The 13,761-nt window shown below is 53.1% G+C and overlaps 1 protein-coding gene across 1 annotated transcript; it reads right to left on the bottom strand.

The window, feature by feature from the left end:
* Nucleotides 1-3,305: 3,305 nt before the first annotated feature.
* On the bottom strand, nucleotides 3,306-11,869 carry MRM1 (mitochondrial rRNA methyltransferase 1). Its single transcript, XM_013954977.2, has 5 exons — nucleotides 11,217-11,869; nucleotides 10,615-10,708; nucleotides 8,756-8,876; nucleotides 4,339-4,458; nucleotides 3,306-4,219 (listed from the first exon to the last, which is right to left on the bottom strand). The coding sequence occupies exons 1-5, from the start codon at nucleotides 11,867-11,869 to the stop codon at nucleotides 4,170-4,172; spliced, it is 1,038 nt and encodes a 345-aa protein (XP_013810431.2). The 3' UTR covers nucleotides 3,306-4,169.
* Between the last annotated feature and the right edge of the window lie 1,892 nt (nucleotides 11,870-13,761).

The raw sequence follows: 13,761 nt of genomic DNA, 5'->3' as shown, positions 1-13,761 counted from the left end.
TCGGGGACTTGCGGGCAGCGGCCGCACGCGGGCTGAAGCACCCACGCCGCCGCGCCCGGGGGCAGCGCTGAGTGCTGGACTGCCCCGCACCGGGCAGCCTTCTGCGGAGACAGGAAAAGCCATTCCCTGCCCCAAAGCACCCACAGGCCAGGCGTCAGGAAACCTTACTGGGACGCAGCGCTGGGTTTTACGGAATGGGATTTTTTTGGTTGTACCGATAATCTGTGCACAAAACCTGAGCTTAGGGCATGGGCTGAGCTTCTCTTTAAACCAGTTCTCACTTGAGTTGATTTCGAGGGATGAAAAGATTGGCGTTGGCCCTCGTCGGGGGCTAAAGAGGCAGAGGCACACCGCGCCTCTTCCCAGCTAACAAGGACAAATATTTTGTCACTGCGCTTAGAGACACTTTGATTACTGAGAAATCATTTTGGAAGGGCAATTACTAAACTTTAAAATCAATTTGGTAAATACGCTTCTGAAAGGAATCCGCGAGAAGCAGCAGGGAGGGTAGAACTGAATTTCAAATTTTACACACACAGTTTACTCGCATCTAAATATCAAAGAGGCCGTATGCACAAACAGAAGTAACCAGGAAGCACGTTTTGATCTTGCTGATGTACACACAAAAATGACAATTAATGTCCTCCTTTATGATATAAAGCAGGGAGTTTTTTACAGTTACATTACAGGGACGATTATAGTCAGGCTTAAGGCTAAAAATAATGAAAGACTATAAAAACTACATTCTAGCATTTAAAAATATCCAGGAAATTAACTGGAGAAGCAGGCAATGATCCAATTAATGGATCGCGTTTATTAGATCGGGGGCAAACCGCGCAGCGCAAAGCTCCCTCTCGGAAGGTGCAATTCTGCAAAGGTCCCCGGGGCAGCAGAAGGCCCCGGGGCGCTCAGCGCCGAGCAGGATCGGGCTGAAGATGCAGGAGAAGCGGATGCAGAAGGAGAAGCGGATGCAGAAGGAGAAGCGGATGCAGAAGGAGAAGCGGATGCAGAAGGGGAAGGGCTTTCCCACCATGGCCCCACAGCGGCTTGGCAAAAACAAGCCGGAAGCACCACTGCCTCTCCAAACGCAAATCTCCCGCGGCTCCCAGGCCTCGTCCGGCACTCGCGCCAAATCAAGGCGCTCTATGGATACAGCATCCATATGGGAAAACACAGGGGGGCCTCCCTGCCGCCACGGCTGCTGAGCTGCCCGGCAGCCGACTGCCGGAGTTAGCGGCTACGAGGGCTGGCAAAGCTCGGGAAGCACGCTGGAAAGCGCGCTGCTCGGCGTGTCCAAAGCGAGCCCAGAGGAGCCACTGGAAATCGCACGCAGAGGAATAAATACTAGGCAGAGTTCAGGGAGACGCGCGGGACGTTGCTGCCCCCCCTCCCTCTCCACCTGCGTCTCTCCCAACTCTCTTCCTCTGCCGTAGGGACAACTTCCCCCCGCTTTGCTCGTGCTAAGGGTTGCCGCCGTGGTGCCAAATCCTCGCCTCGTGCTCCCCTTGCTGCCTCCCACCTCGGCTCTTGCCCCGCACATTTAGCCCCCTTATAACAGCACCACGCCACTGCCATGCTTGGGCCACCAGAAGAGAGACCCGGCCGGGTACGAAGCGGAGAGGGGTGGCTGCCGTCCCCGAGAGCCCCCGCATGCTCATCCCTCCCGGCACGGCCGCCCAGGCACCAAGTGTTCACAGCTTTTGGGGAGACTTTGGATAAATAGCGGCTACGTCGTTACTCACCTTCCTCCTCATTAGCTGGCGCAAGCTGGCATGGCTAATCGCAGCCTGAGGGCGCGTGCCTTCCTCCTCGGCCGGCCGGCACAGGAGCAAACTTAATGAAGTGCCTCCTCTTACTAACGTACTGCACAAATTAAAAAAAAAAGGGGGGGGGGAGTTGAAAGGGAGAAATTGCAGTTCTTATGAATTCAGAAAAAAAAATATATATATACTTACCTATAAGTCAGAAATAAAGAAATGGTCTTATTCTCATCCCTACTGTTCAAAAGGAAGAACTCAGCTGCAAATCCTCTGAATTTTTCCTCCAGAAAATGAGCAAATCTAAACCTCGGGCACCCTCTACTGGGGGCACTCGAGGCTTCCCGAGCAGCTGCTGGGAGGAAGAGCTCGCCTCAAGCACCCTTGCATTTTCTACTGCAAGGTTCAAAAAGACTCATCCATCCCATAAAATGTAAATGCTACGCGCCAGCCAGAAGGGCATCGCCCTGTACAGGCCACTTTTGCCACATTAGAGGCTGAAGGGGAAAACGCAGCTCGGGATAGCTGCTGCAGCATCCAGCACCCTTTTCATCCACAGGCCACAGTCGCGAGCGCTCAACACCTTGGAAAAGTGAAACCAGTAAGAAGTTGCCCAGGACCCCACATGAAAGCCAGGAGAGCGCTATTTATTCTTGCACATCTGCGCAGAGCTCCTGGAAGACCCCAGGTCCTTCCCTGGGCTACACCGGCACGGGGGGAGCCGAGGTCCCCAGACACCTCCCCAGCCGCCCGTGCCAAGGTCTCCAGCCAGGGAAGGGAACTGCGGCCACCATGCGGCAACTCACAGCCCGACGGCCGCTGCGGGGCCAGGCGTCACCCCGTCCCCCACTCGGCTGCGCGACAGCCCCCCTGTTCCCGCGCCGGGATGCGGGAAGACACACGGACACGCTGCAGCCACAGAGCTGCAGGCCCAGCCACAAAAAGTGCTGGCGGAACAAGCTCTGGCGCCGTTTCTGCAGCGAGCGCCAGCCCACAGCCCTCGGCAGGCCCGCCGGGCCCTCGGAGCAACACATCTGAAAAACCTCCGCATCCACCGACCAGTTTACAGACTTCATTTAGCTCAAAGGAAAGTCCTAATTAGTCACTCTGAGTGATTTACTAGTTCATTTGGAAAGGGAGGAGGGGGGAGACTAAGCTGAATTGTTTGAAATTATCCCTAAAGGGCACTGTAAATTAAGTGTTAATGAGGAATCCTATGCAAAGGGCCACAGTAGCTAAATAAAATAATTAAGGTGCTAAGTGATAACATTCATTTGGTTCTCAGTAATTTAGCCAGCCTGGTTTTCAACCAGGATATTTGCAAATGAAGCAGCCCTCACCACTCCCTGAACCCCCCATGCCATCAAGGGGGACGATGGTGCTGGGGTGGCTCAGACTCCTACAGAATCAGGCCCACCTGGGAAAGGAAACTTTCTGGGATGAGAATAACAAGCTACTCACTCCCCTTCTCACCTGCAGCAAGTGCAATGTCTTGTTTCACTAATTGCACTCTGGGTTTATATATGACACAAAGGATTGATTCACGTCTACAACAAATCTTTACAGGGCTTTATTTCAGCGGACTGCATTTTTCCCCATGCCAGCTCTGCTCTGACGGGTTGTGTCCATCCTTTGGCAGGGCTGCAGACCTATTTTACAATCAAATACAACACAGTGTATTTCCAGACTCTCGAGCAGCAACATGTAACAGAGGAACTGCCTCGCTGCAAAGAAATCACTACTGAGGAGTCCCAAATCCCACCTGGTTCACACAAGAACCAGAGCCACCTGTGCAATCACACAGGGAACTCACCTGGCTTGGAGGATTTCCCTCCCGCTCTGGGTTAGTTTTCAGCCGCATCAGCCCCTCAGCCGGCTCGGCCCCCTCGGTTGCTAGAAGGGCAGAGGGCTCAGGCACAGGGCAGCTAGAGGCAGCAGGAGGTGGGGGATGGGGCACAGCTGCTTTCAGAGGCAGCACCAGCCAAACATCATCTCAAAACTACAGCCCAAAATCCTGTCCGCAGCCTGACCATGTACACAGTCTCCTGTGCGACAAACACAAGGCTTGCAGCCATCACTGGATATTTTATTGCAAAAAAATGGAGGGTTTGGCTGGCTGCTTTCAAAGTCTAGCTTTGCCACAATTCCTTACAACCTTTCCTCCGAGAGGTTTTACCTAGCGGCGTGCAGATGGTCTGAATTCAGTGCTGAGCCAGGGCTTGGGCGGTGCAGTTCGTCAGCCAAGACGGAGCTCAGTTCAGTGGGTCTCTCCCTATAGCTTGCAGCAACAGAGAAGACCCTGGAAGGAGTACTTCCATATCTATTCCAGCTGAGCGTAGTCATGTAACACTGAGCAGCTTCCCTGGTCAAAAGGTCTGGGCTGAACAGTTTCCACCACCTGCCAGGATAACATCAATCACCGGGCTTCACTTTTTGGCTGCAGATGGAGTGCAGGAGAATACCTGTAGGAAAGGTGGGGGACTTTTTCAGCTGCAAGAAAATCATTCTGAGGGCCTGGATGTTTGATTTTTAAATACAGAAATTTGGACTGTGGAATGTTTGCACATTGAACTGTTTTTACCAGTAGCAACAGAGACGTTCAGCGATTCAATCCCTGGGCAAAGTGCTCTTCCAGGGGGTACAACTAGCATCCGATGGCACAAGCGCTGTGTCTCTAGGGAAAGTCCATCACCTTCACTACCTGCAGAACAAAGACAACACTCAGGTCAGCTCACAGCAGCCATTACATCCCTTTTCCACCTTCCCCAACACGGTTCCTGCTAATACTCAGTCACAACTACATCCTGCTCCTGCACAAGCTCACAAGGAACCCCACTAACCCCCACAGAGCATGAGAGTCAAGACCAGCCAAAGAGGCCAGCACCTTACCTGCTTTCCCTTCCCAGCCCATTCCAACTACCCTGGATCTGTTCTCCAGGTATCCATCTGAAGTGTTTCTGAGGAATACCTGTGCAACACACCCACGCACAGAGCGTAAAGTGCAAAGCCTTGCAGCCCGAGTGCGAGGATCCCTCGGGCCAGGACCCCCCATCCCAGTGTATGGCTGCCCATGGACACTGGCTGCTTTACAGGGAGGAGGCAGACAACAGGCCGGAGGCCTGATCTGGTCCAGCAGATCCTACATCCCTATCGATAGTGACGCACAGTCAGCACACAGTACCACCAGCTGGGTGCAACTTGTGAATGCAGACAGTCTAACCAGAGGCTTCAATTGATTAGTTGTTAAACCATCCAACAGCCCTGATATGTTTGGGCTGATACACTGGTGAAACAGAGTTGAAATCTATCCCAGGTCATTAGTAGTTGTTTGACTCACACTGTCACAAAGGGAAATGGAAAAGGAGAGGCTTTAAACAATCCTATGCACAGACATGGGAAAATGCAGAAGCCCACAGACCTCCCAAGCCGCTCAGCTCCCCAAAGATTTCTTCCACATTCATTATTTAGAGCTACAGACACAGCTACACGGCTGCAAGAATACCTGGCTCGTTTGAAAGATGTGCTCACCCTCTAACAAAACAGACTCAGCATCCGGGGAGCCGAACGGTCCTCTTTGACAGCCGTATCCTATCCCGGTCCCTGCCGAATCCCAGACCGGTTCTGGTACGACACTGCTGGGGCATACGCTGCCCACCAGGGCTTTCTGTCTTTGTGACCAATGCTGTCCCCGAGGCCTTGCTCAGTCCACCTAAATTTAGAAACTTACCCGAAGCGTAACAGCATACACGGGTGCTTTAGGCACTTTCTGTGCCACTGCAGACTTGCACCTCCACAAGGCAAATGAGGTCTTTGGTTGCCTGAGTTGCCACAGAATTCTTTCACTGATATCTACTTATAACACTTTCCTAGCAGGACCCACGCCCCCATAGCTATGCATTTATCTGTCCAGACCCCTCCATCACCACAATGTAAAGGAAGTGCTGTTATTAACATTTCATAGACTGGAAGCTGAGGCCCAGCAAAAGGCTTTGCTGGCCTCATCTGATTGGAAAGATGCATTTTGTGCAAGCAAAAGAATGCTTTGGGTAACGCATTTTGCAGCGCCTTCCCATGCGGAGATAGCTATATGGGCAAAAGCACCCATTGGCTGGGGTAAATGAACCTTCAAAAAACAAAATTCCATCCCAACCATTATTTTCCTACCAGTTTAAACCAGCAGTGCAGAACAGGCCAGGGTGAGTTATCCAAGGTCACACAGGAAGTCTGGGGTGACACAGAGTCGAAGCCAGGCCTCCCACGGACCGGCCGGCCTCTTCGTTGCTAGACTGTGGCTCTCCAGGGAGGCGCCAAGAAAAAAAAAAAAGTCTTATCCTACTTTTTCCTGATTTAATACAGGGAAGTTTTACAACTTACAGCAATATTTGTCTCCTGAGCCTCTCAAAACCACACTCCTATGGGATTCTCCAACTGGGACAGCAGCTATCACCAGTGGTGCAACAGCTCCTGGAGCAACCCTCTTCTCTCCCTGATAAGGGTCTTACGATTCCTAATAAAGGCAGCAATTTTGCTTCCAGCTTTTATAAAGCTTTTTATGGCTCTGGCTGCTTAAAATAATTAGGACCCATAAATTCAGGGCAAAAAGACCTGCAGAGTGACACGTGGGAGGGAGTGTTGACTGAATCGGATAAAACCCTAGTTTATACTGGTGAACAAAAACATTTGATACTTCTTTGACTTCAGTCTCATAGTTTTTTCTCTCACTGACACTGCACCTGAAATGCAGTCACACTTACTTATTTAGTAATGCTTACTCCCCTTCTCTTACTACAGCACTACCCAGGATTTGGCCTGGCAGTTCAAAGGGGCTTGTAATGACATGCACCGTCCTCCACCTTCACTAAGAGACTTGCCATATTGGATCAGATCCAGGCTCCGACTCCTCCACCTCCTCCAAGAAACCTTACCAGACACTTTGCATGAAAGCCTCTGAGTCCAGAGCTAGAATTTGGCTAAAATAATAGCACAGGAGGTTTCCTGTCCCATTTTCAATTAATATCAGTGTAACAACTGCAGTTTTCAGTACAGGATGTTCAAATCCAGGCAGAAGCAGCAGTTTTGACTGGAAAAATCTGCAAAATGAGCATCTAGATAAAACTATCACTTCCATGAACAGCCTCAAAGCCCCAGCCAAAGCCTGAATGCATAAGAAGAGCGAATTACCCAGAAACTCTTCTTGCGAGGACATCTAAGTGCTCCCAATCTGTTCCTCTTCACACAAAGCTTCCAGCCGTAAGGGCAGCCAGCCTGCCTGTCACCTCAGGCAACGACTCCCGTACAGACAACATTAAGCTGGACTGTCCAAATCATTCTCTTTGCCAAGCCAGTGAGAATGCCAGGAAGGTGAATTCAAGTCTACAAATGCTTAACTTACAAGACAATCTGTGCAGTGCTAAGAAGCTCACTACCATGCTAATTTATCTCTGCTTCTCTCCGTTTGTGGCTGCAGGTAGGCTACATACTCAGATCTAGGATGTTTCTTCAAACAGCCCCAGCATCAGATGACTATAATGTTCAATTTTCCTTTCAGTGAAGAGTTAGTGCTCAGCAGAGAGTTGAAATCATTACTGCTGCAAGGTCTGGGAGCTCTCCTCATGCATCTACCAATCAGCCTCCAATCTCCCTTGACAAAAGGATATTTGGACTTTTTCCTGGAGAAATCTCTCATAATTCAAGGTAACGACACTACTGCCACTTTCACCCCCTTCCTTTCTCTTGGTGTTGTCATCATTTCTGGGATGCATTTCTTTGTGGTCCATCAGCAGCGCTACCAGCCTCCCTATTCCCTTTATAACATAGCTCCACGCATCTTGTAGAGATGCCAGATTTGCTGCACTGTCTTGTCAGTATTTCTAGGAGTCCAATAAACATTTTAATTAAAGGAATGTCTTCTGAGCCAAGAAAATAGCAGCACAGAGCAGGATTACAGCCCCTCTATGGCTCACTGCCAAAATGACACTACTTCCAAGGATAAAAGCTTGAATCAGCTCATGTGCCAAGTGACAGAGTGGGGGGCTACAACGCAGCCACACAAGGCCACAAGCAGTGCTCATGAGTGAATTGCTTTCTCTAGCTATCACAAGGCCATCACTCCCCTTCTCCTCACCTTCCAGGAGGCTGCACAACCCAAAACTCTGCCTACAAAAGATAGCAGTCTTTGCAAGTTTCCTCTACATAAAGACAGAGGAGAAGCAGAAGGCCTTGGAGGATTCGCAGAGCTTAGGTGTTCAGGACCACAGCAAGAGGCACCCATCGCACAAACAGCACACACGTCTGGCAGGGAGGAGGTTAAACCTGCCCTTCCTGGTGGTATGGCAGCAGCCAAAGCTCCCGAGTCTTCCCAGGAATAAAACCCGGCCACTGGCTGGTCTCAGGGGTGGTCTCTGTGCCACAAAGCCCAGCTGTGTGCTCATACCGTCCCCAAAAACACCTCAGCCTTCTCGTTACAGATCTGAGCACAGAGAGATATTCCTGCTTTTAAGACGAATCAAAACAGAGCAAAGACATGGCACAGCCTCAGCAGAGCAAGAGCAAACGTGTATCTCCTCGACCTCCCACTCGGGTTTGTGGTTCGCCAATACCAAAAATCCAGGTTCAGGGCTCTAGGATGTGACAAAAGGCGGTGCAGCACATGATGCAAAACAGTGCGCTGCGGCTGGACTGACCCTGCCCTGCCCCTGAAAACCGCCATCTAGTCCCTTTGCAGTTATTAAACTCCCTAGTTATCTATATGAGCTGGTTTGTTCCTGCAACTTCTGCTGGAAAGCTCCCAGACTCCCCACCTTTTCTGGTTCCCCACTTTATTTGCAGCCAGTTCTCTCTAGTACTTCTGACTGAGCTTTTCTTTTTCAGACTAAAGTGTGATGACACCCAAGCAGTATGTAGCAGACCTGCAACTAGCTTTGGAGACAAACCACGATCCTGATCATTCACTCATACACACGCTTCCACCAAGCCCAAAGCTCTGTAAATTGAAATACCTATTACTAAAATAACGGGTTTATTCCACTGAAACTCCAAGCAATCAATGACAGGAACATTTTCTGCAGCCTCAGTCCTGCTGACTGTTCCTAAGACTTCCCAGCCTTCTGCAGTTTTAGCCTTGCAAAGAAACAGAAAGGGAGACAAATGTTAAAAACAATTCCAACTTTTCAAGCTTAAAAAAAAAAAAAAGACATGTATGTAAACACACATTTTTTTTTTTTTAGATTTTCGGTTAGGCTAACTAGCTTTTATATCTGTTTATTAACATCCCCTGAATTTGTACCCCCCAAATCTGCCCAGTACCAGGACTCAAACCTTGCTTTAAGAAGGAAAAATAAATAAATAAATAAAAGGTGATTTTACTTCTGATGTCTATTCCAGGTCAGCAAGCAAAAAAACAGCAATTGAAAAGCCTTTTTTCGCTAGTATAACAACTCTAGGAGGGTTTTTACCAGGAAAGCGTACCAAAAAAGTAATGTTACATTAACATAAGGCTAATCCACAGAGCAATGCAGTGGAATTTTTCAAGTGCAGGCTCAGCCAGCAGAAGCCCACAGTCACATTTACAAACACAAGCGCACATTTTCAAACTTGGATGCCAACAAATCAGCTCGCACAAAAAGCAGGTCACTCAACACTCTCAGCCCCTCACATAACAAGAGAACCAGCTTTCCCTCCCTCACCCTAGTAATAAGAGCCTTAATTATTTGTCTTTGATATCCACTTTAACAATAAAAAGAGCTGCTGCTTCTTGCCAGCTTCATTTCCTGTGAAACTGGCACTTTTTACATTACATTACATCAAATTTACACCAGCCAGGCAATGCCAAGGGTTAGGCCAGCGAATCTGGGTCCAATTAAATGAACTGCTGCAATGGCTCAAAATGTTAATAATTCAAGCTTTACAGTAACAAAGTGATTCTTCCAGCTATTTCAATTAAATATCAATACATTTTATATGCTTTTCATTTCACCATCATCCAGAACTCCGGCTGCCACAGACCTATTGCACAGCCAGACACAGGTTTTCCTGTTTTTCCCTGCGAGCCTGAGGCTCAGCCACAACTCCCTGCTCCCCTCCGGCCACGCACCAACGCTCGCCCAGTCCCTCCGCCCTGTGCTGGTGCGCAGGGGTAGCATTCAGCCGGTTCCCAGCCCGGCCAGGGTGCAAGGGACCTCCACAAGGAGTTGGGCACATGCTGCTACAACAGGGGACGGACACGTCCTGCCAATACAAAGCAAATTCCCTGGGTTTGTTGCAGTTTAAAGCCTGTGCTTCCATTTGCGTTCTCCCCTCTGCAGGAACACTCTGCACGGGGCCCTACCTCATCTCAGAGCACAGCTACAGGGCGAAATGATTCCCAGCGGTTCAGACCCAGCCCTGGCTTCTCTTTTCTCCCCCGCTCCAAACGCTGCCCAATGCTGCCATCGTGTGCCCAGGCCCCGGGACGCTGCCTCCGCCGCAAGGCCACCACAGGCAGCGGTGCCAGCTCCAGTCCCCACGGACAGAAAGGGAGACAGGCCCCGTCTTATCGAGCTCGTGGTCTGAACGCAGAAGACAGACACAGCATTATCTTACTCCCTCCACCCTCCAGAAAAGGGCCTGAAACACAGACCCCATCTAACCTGGCAGGACCGGACTGGGGGCGCATGTGCGTCAGAGGTGGTCCTACAGCACAGACAACCGGTAACAAACAGGAATGCAGAGCAGAAGTACAGAAGCACTGGAAATACGAGAGTCCTCTTTCTGTACCTCCTCTCCGTTCAACACAAGCAATATTTGAGATTTCCCATATATGGGGTTGCACTAAAATACTACTGAAAAGAAAACAAAACAAAACCGTGGATGGCTCTACCTTCAAAAAACTCTGGAGATTATCTGTGCTGTAGACATCAAAGACCTCCATAGCTCCAGAGCTAGCTTTGCTCACTGTTGGAGTCAAGGGGCAGCTGCAGGGAAAAAGAAAGGAAAAAGTTCATAAGAGGGCAAAAAAGGAAATCAAGGAGAATTTTTATTTCTCTATTTACTTCTCTTCCCTATGTAACCCATTTCTGACTAGTCTGCAGATGGTCTCACTCACTATACGGGTCCACTTTCCTATGGAGAATGGGAGGGAAATTAACCCAGGAAACAGGTTGCAGCAGTTTTGTGCGCAGCTGGACAACCCCAATACAAAAAGGTAGAAAAAGCAAAATAAACCCTTCTGTCTCTGCTTCTCCAGCCTCTGTTATGTACACAGGGCCTGGTTTCCTACCAGCATGAAACGCCACGTCCCTCGGCCTCCCTGCAGGGCGCAAGGCAAAGCAGTAAGCGGCCAAACCCAACTCCCAAGCTCAGCCTTGGAAAGGCCTCCAAAGAAGCTGTCATGCAGGGCAGGCTAGAAACTCCCTCGGGAGCCAGGAGGAAAAGCAGGGTGAGAAGGCCTGGCGCAGCGGGAGCAGGCCGCCGAGCCGGTACCTGTTCCTCTGGCTCGTCACCACTCTGTCCACCCCAAGGAAGTACGCGGAGCGCAGCAGAGCCCCCAGGTTCATGGGGTCCTGGATCCGCTCCAGCACCAGCCAGATCACCTGGCGGCTCGGCCCGTGCTCGCCCCCCGCGCCGGGCTCCGCGGCCTCCTCCACGCTCCTGCAGCGGAGAGGGGTGACCTCCAGGCAGACGCCCTGGTGGACCTGCCCCCCGCAGAGCGCGTCCAGCTCCCGCCTGCGCACGCGGTGCACCGGGACGCCGCGCGCCGCCGCCTGCAGGGCGAACTCGCGGGCGGCGGGCAGCGGCGGGCCGCGGCTCTCCTTGAGGAAGAGCCCGAAGAAGGCCCGCCGGGCCCCGGCGAGCGCCAGGGTGCAGGGCGCGACCCCGAACAGGATCTCGGAGCCTCTCGCCCGCGGTGGCAGCGGCGGCGGCAGCTCCCGCCTCGGCCTCGGCCTCGCCGCGGAGGCGCCGCCCTCTCGCCCGCCGCGCGGCTCCCGGCCGCTCCCGCTCGGGCCGCGCTGCGGCGGGGCAAGGCCCGGGGGCGGCTTCTCCCGCGAGGCGAAGCCCCGCGGCGCCCAGGGGGAAGGGCCGGGGGCGGAGGGGAGCCGCGCGGCCCGCCACAGCCCGCACGCGGCCCGCGCCATGGCGGCCGCCCGCCACCGGCACCGCCGCCGCCTCCCGCTCTGCCCGCGCGCCGCTTCCGGGTGGGCACGTGGCCGCGCCAGCGAGAGGAGCCGCCGCGCCCGCCCCGAGCCCGCGCATGCGCTGCGGCGCCCCCTGGCGGCCGGGAGGGGCCACGGCGCCGCTGCGGCCGCCGCCGGGAGGGAGCTTGGGGGGGGGAACCAGGCCTAGAGGTGACACCAGGCCCAACCGGGGGGGAGAATCAGGCCGGGATGGGTGGAACTAGGCCTAGGGGGGCACACCAGGCCCGGGGGGGTGACACTAGGCCTGGGTGGAGGGGGGGGGGCACCAGGCCCAGGGGGTGACACCAGGCCCAGGGGGTGACACTAGGCCTGGGGGAGGGGGGGTGACACCAGGCCCAGGAGGGTGACACTAGGCCTGGGGGGAGGGGGGGGGACACCAGGCCCAGGGGGTGACACCAGGCCCAGGGGGTGACACTAGGCCTGGCGGAGGGGGGGTGACACCAGGCCCAGGGGGGTGACACTAGGCCTGGGGGGAGGGGGGGGGCACCAGGCCCAGGGGGTGACACCAGGCCCAGGGGGTGACACTAGGCCTGGGGGGAGGGGGGGACACCAGGCCCAGGGGTGACACCAGGCCCAGGGGGGCCTTACCCCGACCCGCGACGCCTTTCATGTCGATGCTGAGGGCCGCAATGCAGCCCCGGCGCGGGCGCACGCGTGTGCAGGGTGCACCGGGGGGGGGGGACGACGATGCCCATGTGAGGACGCCCAGGGCCGGCCGCAGCCACAGCGCAGTTGAGGGGGGGTCTCCTCGCTGCGGGGGCGGCCGGGCCCCAGTGGCAGCACCTGGCCCCACAGCAGCTACCGCCGCCGCTCTCCCTGCACCAACAGGGGAAAACAAACCCCAAATCCCCATCACCCGCTTCCCCGAGCTGGTGCCCCGGCCACCGCCGCCTCCCTCTTTGCTGGGGCAGCACAGAGCAAGTCTCCACCTTGGGAATTCGTAGATATATCCCCTATCTTCTAAATATTCAAACGCAAGTGTCGCTTGAACTCCTGTCGCCCCGAGAGTCACGATTCCTGCCTGTCCCCGCTCCATGAGGCGCTGTGCGCTCAGGCAGGCTGCAAATCCCACGGACAACGGAACTGTCCGAATCACAGCTGAGCAGCTGGAAAGACGCATTCTGGCGGCAAAGACCTGGCCTGTTTACGCCCCGGACACTATAATTGCAACATGCTTTTCTTAACATAGCAGATAGAAACCGGCTCCGCGTGCATTCGATGAGCCCGGAGTGCTTTCGCGGGGGCCTGACTCGCTGTTAACCTGTAACTTTACACCAGGGCATTGAAGCGCAAAATTCTGCTCTTCTAATTACATGGCATTTTATATCTATCTTTTGCTTTCATAAAAGGCTAGAGAAGGGGCAGGCAAACAGGGAATCTGGTCTTCTATGGCAAGCGGCGTGAGATCCCTCCAGAGTGAAGCTTTTGGGCTTCCTGGGGTTTATTCTGCGCATCTTCCTGCACATTTTCCTCACACAGACCTGCCCCTTCGTGGGCCGTGAGGGATAAACTGCCAGGGCAATTCTTCCACACAGGACAGTCTTCTAAAGTAAAGAGTTTTACAGAGAAGCAAAAGTGTTTCAGTCCTTTTTTGTACTGCATTGACAAGTTAGGTCAGGCCTCAAAAATACAGTGGAATTGTTTTGCAGATTCTGAGATCTAAAACAAAATTGCATTTTTTTCTGCAGCCTTCCGGAGTTTGAACTGTGCTTGTGTCATTTTCTCACCTCTTTCTGCACATCCACAGGGATTCAAATGTTGGGGTCCCCCCCCCACAAAATGAGAGCTGAGATCAACCACCTGAGATCTGGCAGACAACGTGATTCCTGGAG

The sequence above is a fragment of the Apteryx mantelli genome, chromosome 22 (genome assembly GCF_036417845.1).
Source record: "Apteryx mantelli isolate bAptMan1 chromosome 22, bAptMan1.hap1, whole genome shotgun sequence".
In the NCBI taxonomy this organism is placed as follows: domain Eukaryota; kingdom Metazoa; phylum Chordata; class Aves; order Apterygiformes; family Apterygidae; genus Apteryx; species Apteryx mantelli.
Note: the sequence above shows the minus strand (reverse complement) of the source record. Positions and strands in the feature narration are given on the sequence as shown.

What these genes read in the sequence shown, in the direction of transcription:
- MRM1 (XM_013954977.2), bottom strand. Translation starts at nt 11,869, where the DNA reads ATGGCGCGGGCCGCGTGCGGGCTGTGGCGGGCCGCGCGGCTCCCCTCC. An exon ending in GTGACGAGCCAGAGGAACAG is followed by an intron (nt 10,709 to 11,216) that starts GTACCGGCTCGG and finishes TTTTCCCTGCAG; the next exon opens with CTGCCCCTTGACTCCAACAG. An exon ending in GAACGTCTCTGTTGCTACTG is followed by an intron (nt 4,220 to 4,338) that starts GTAAAAACAGTT and finishes CCTTTCCTACAG; the next exon opens with GTATTCTCCTGCACTCCATC.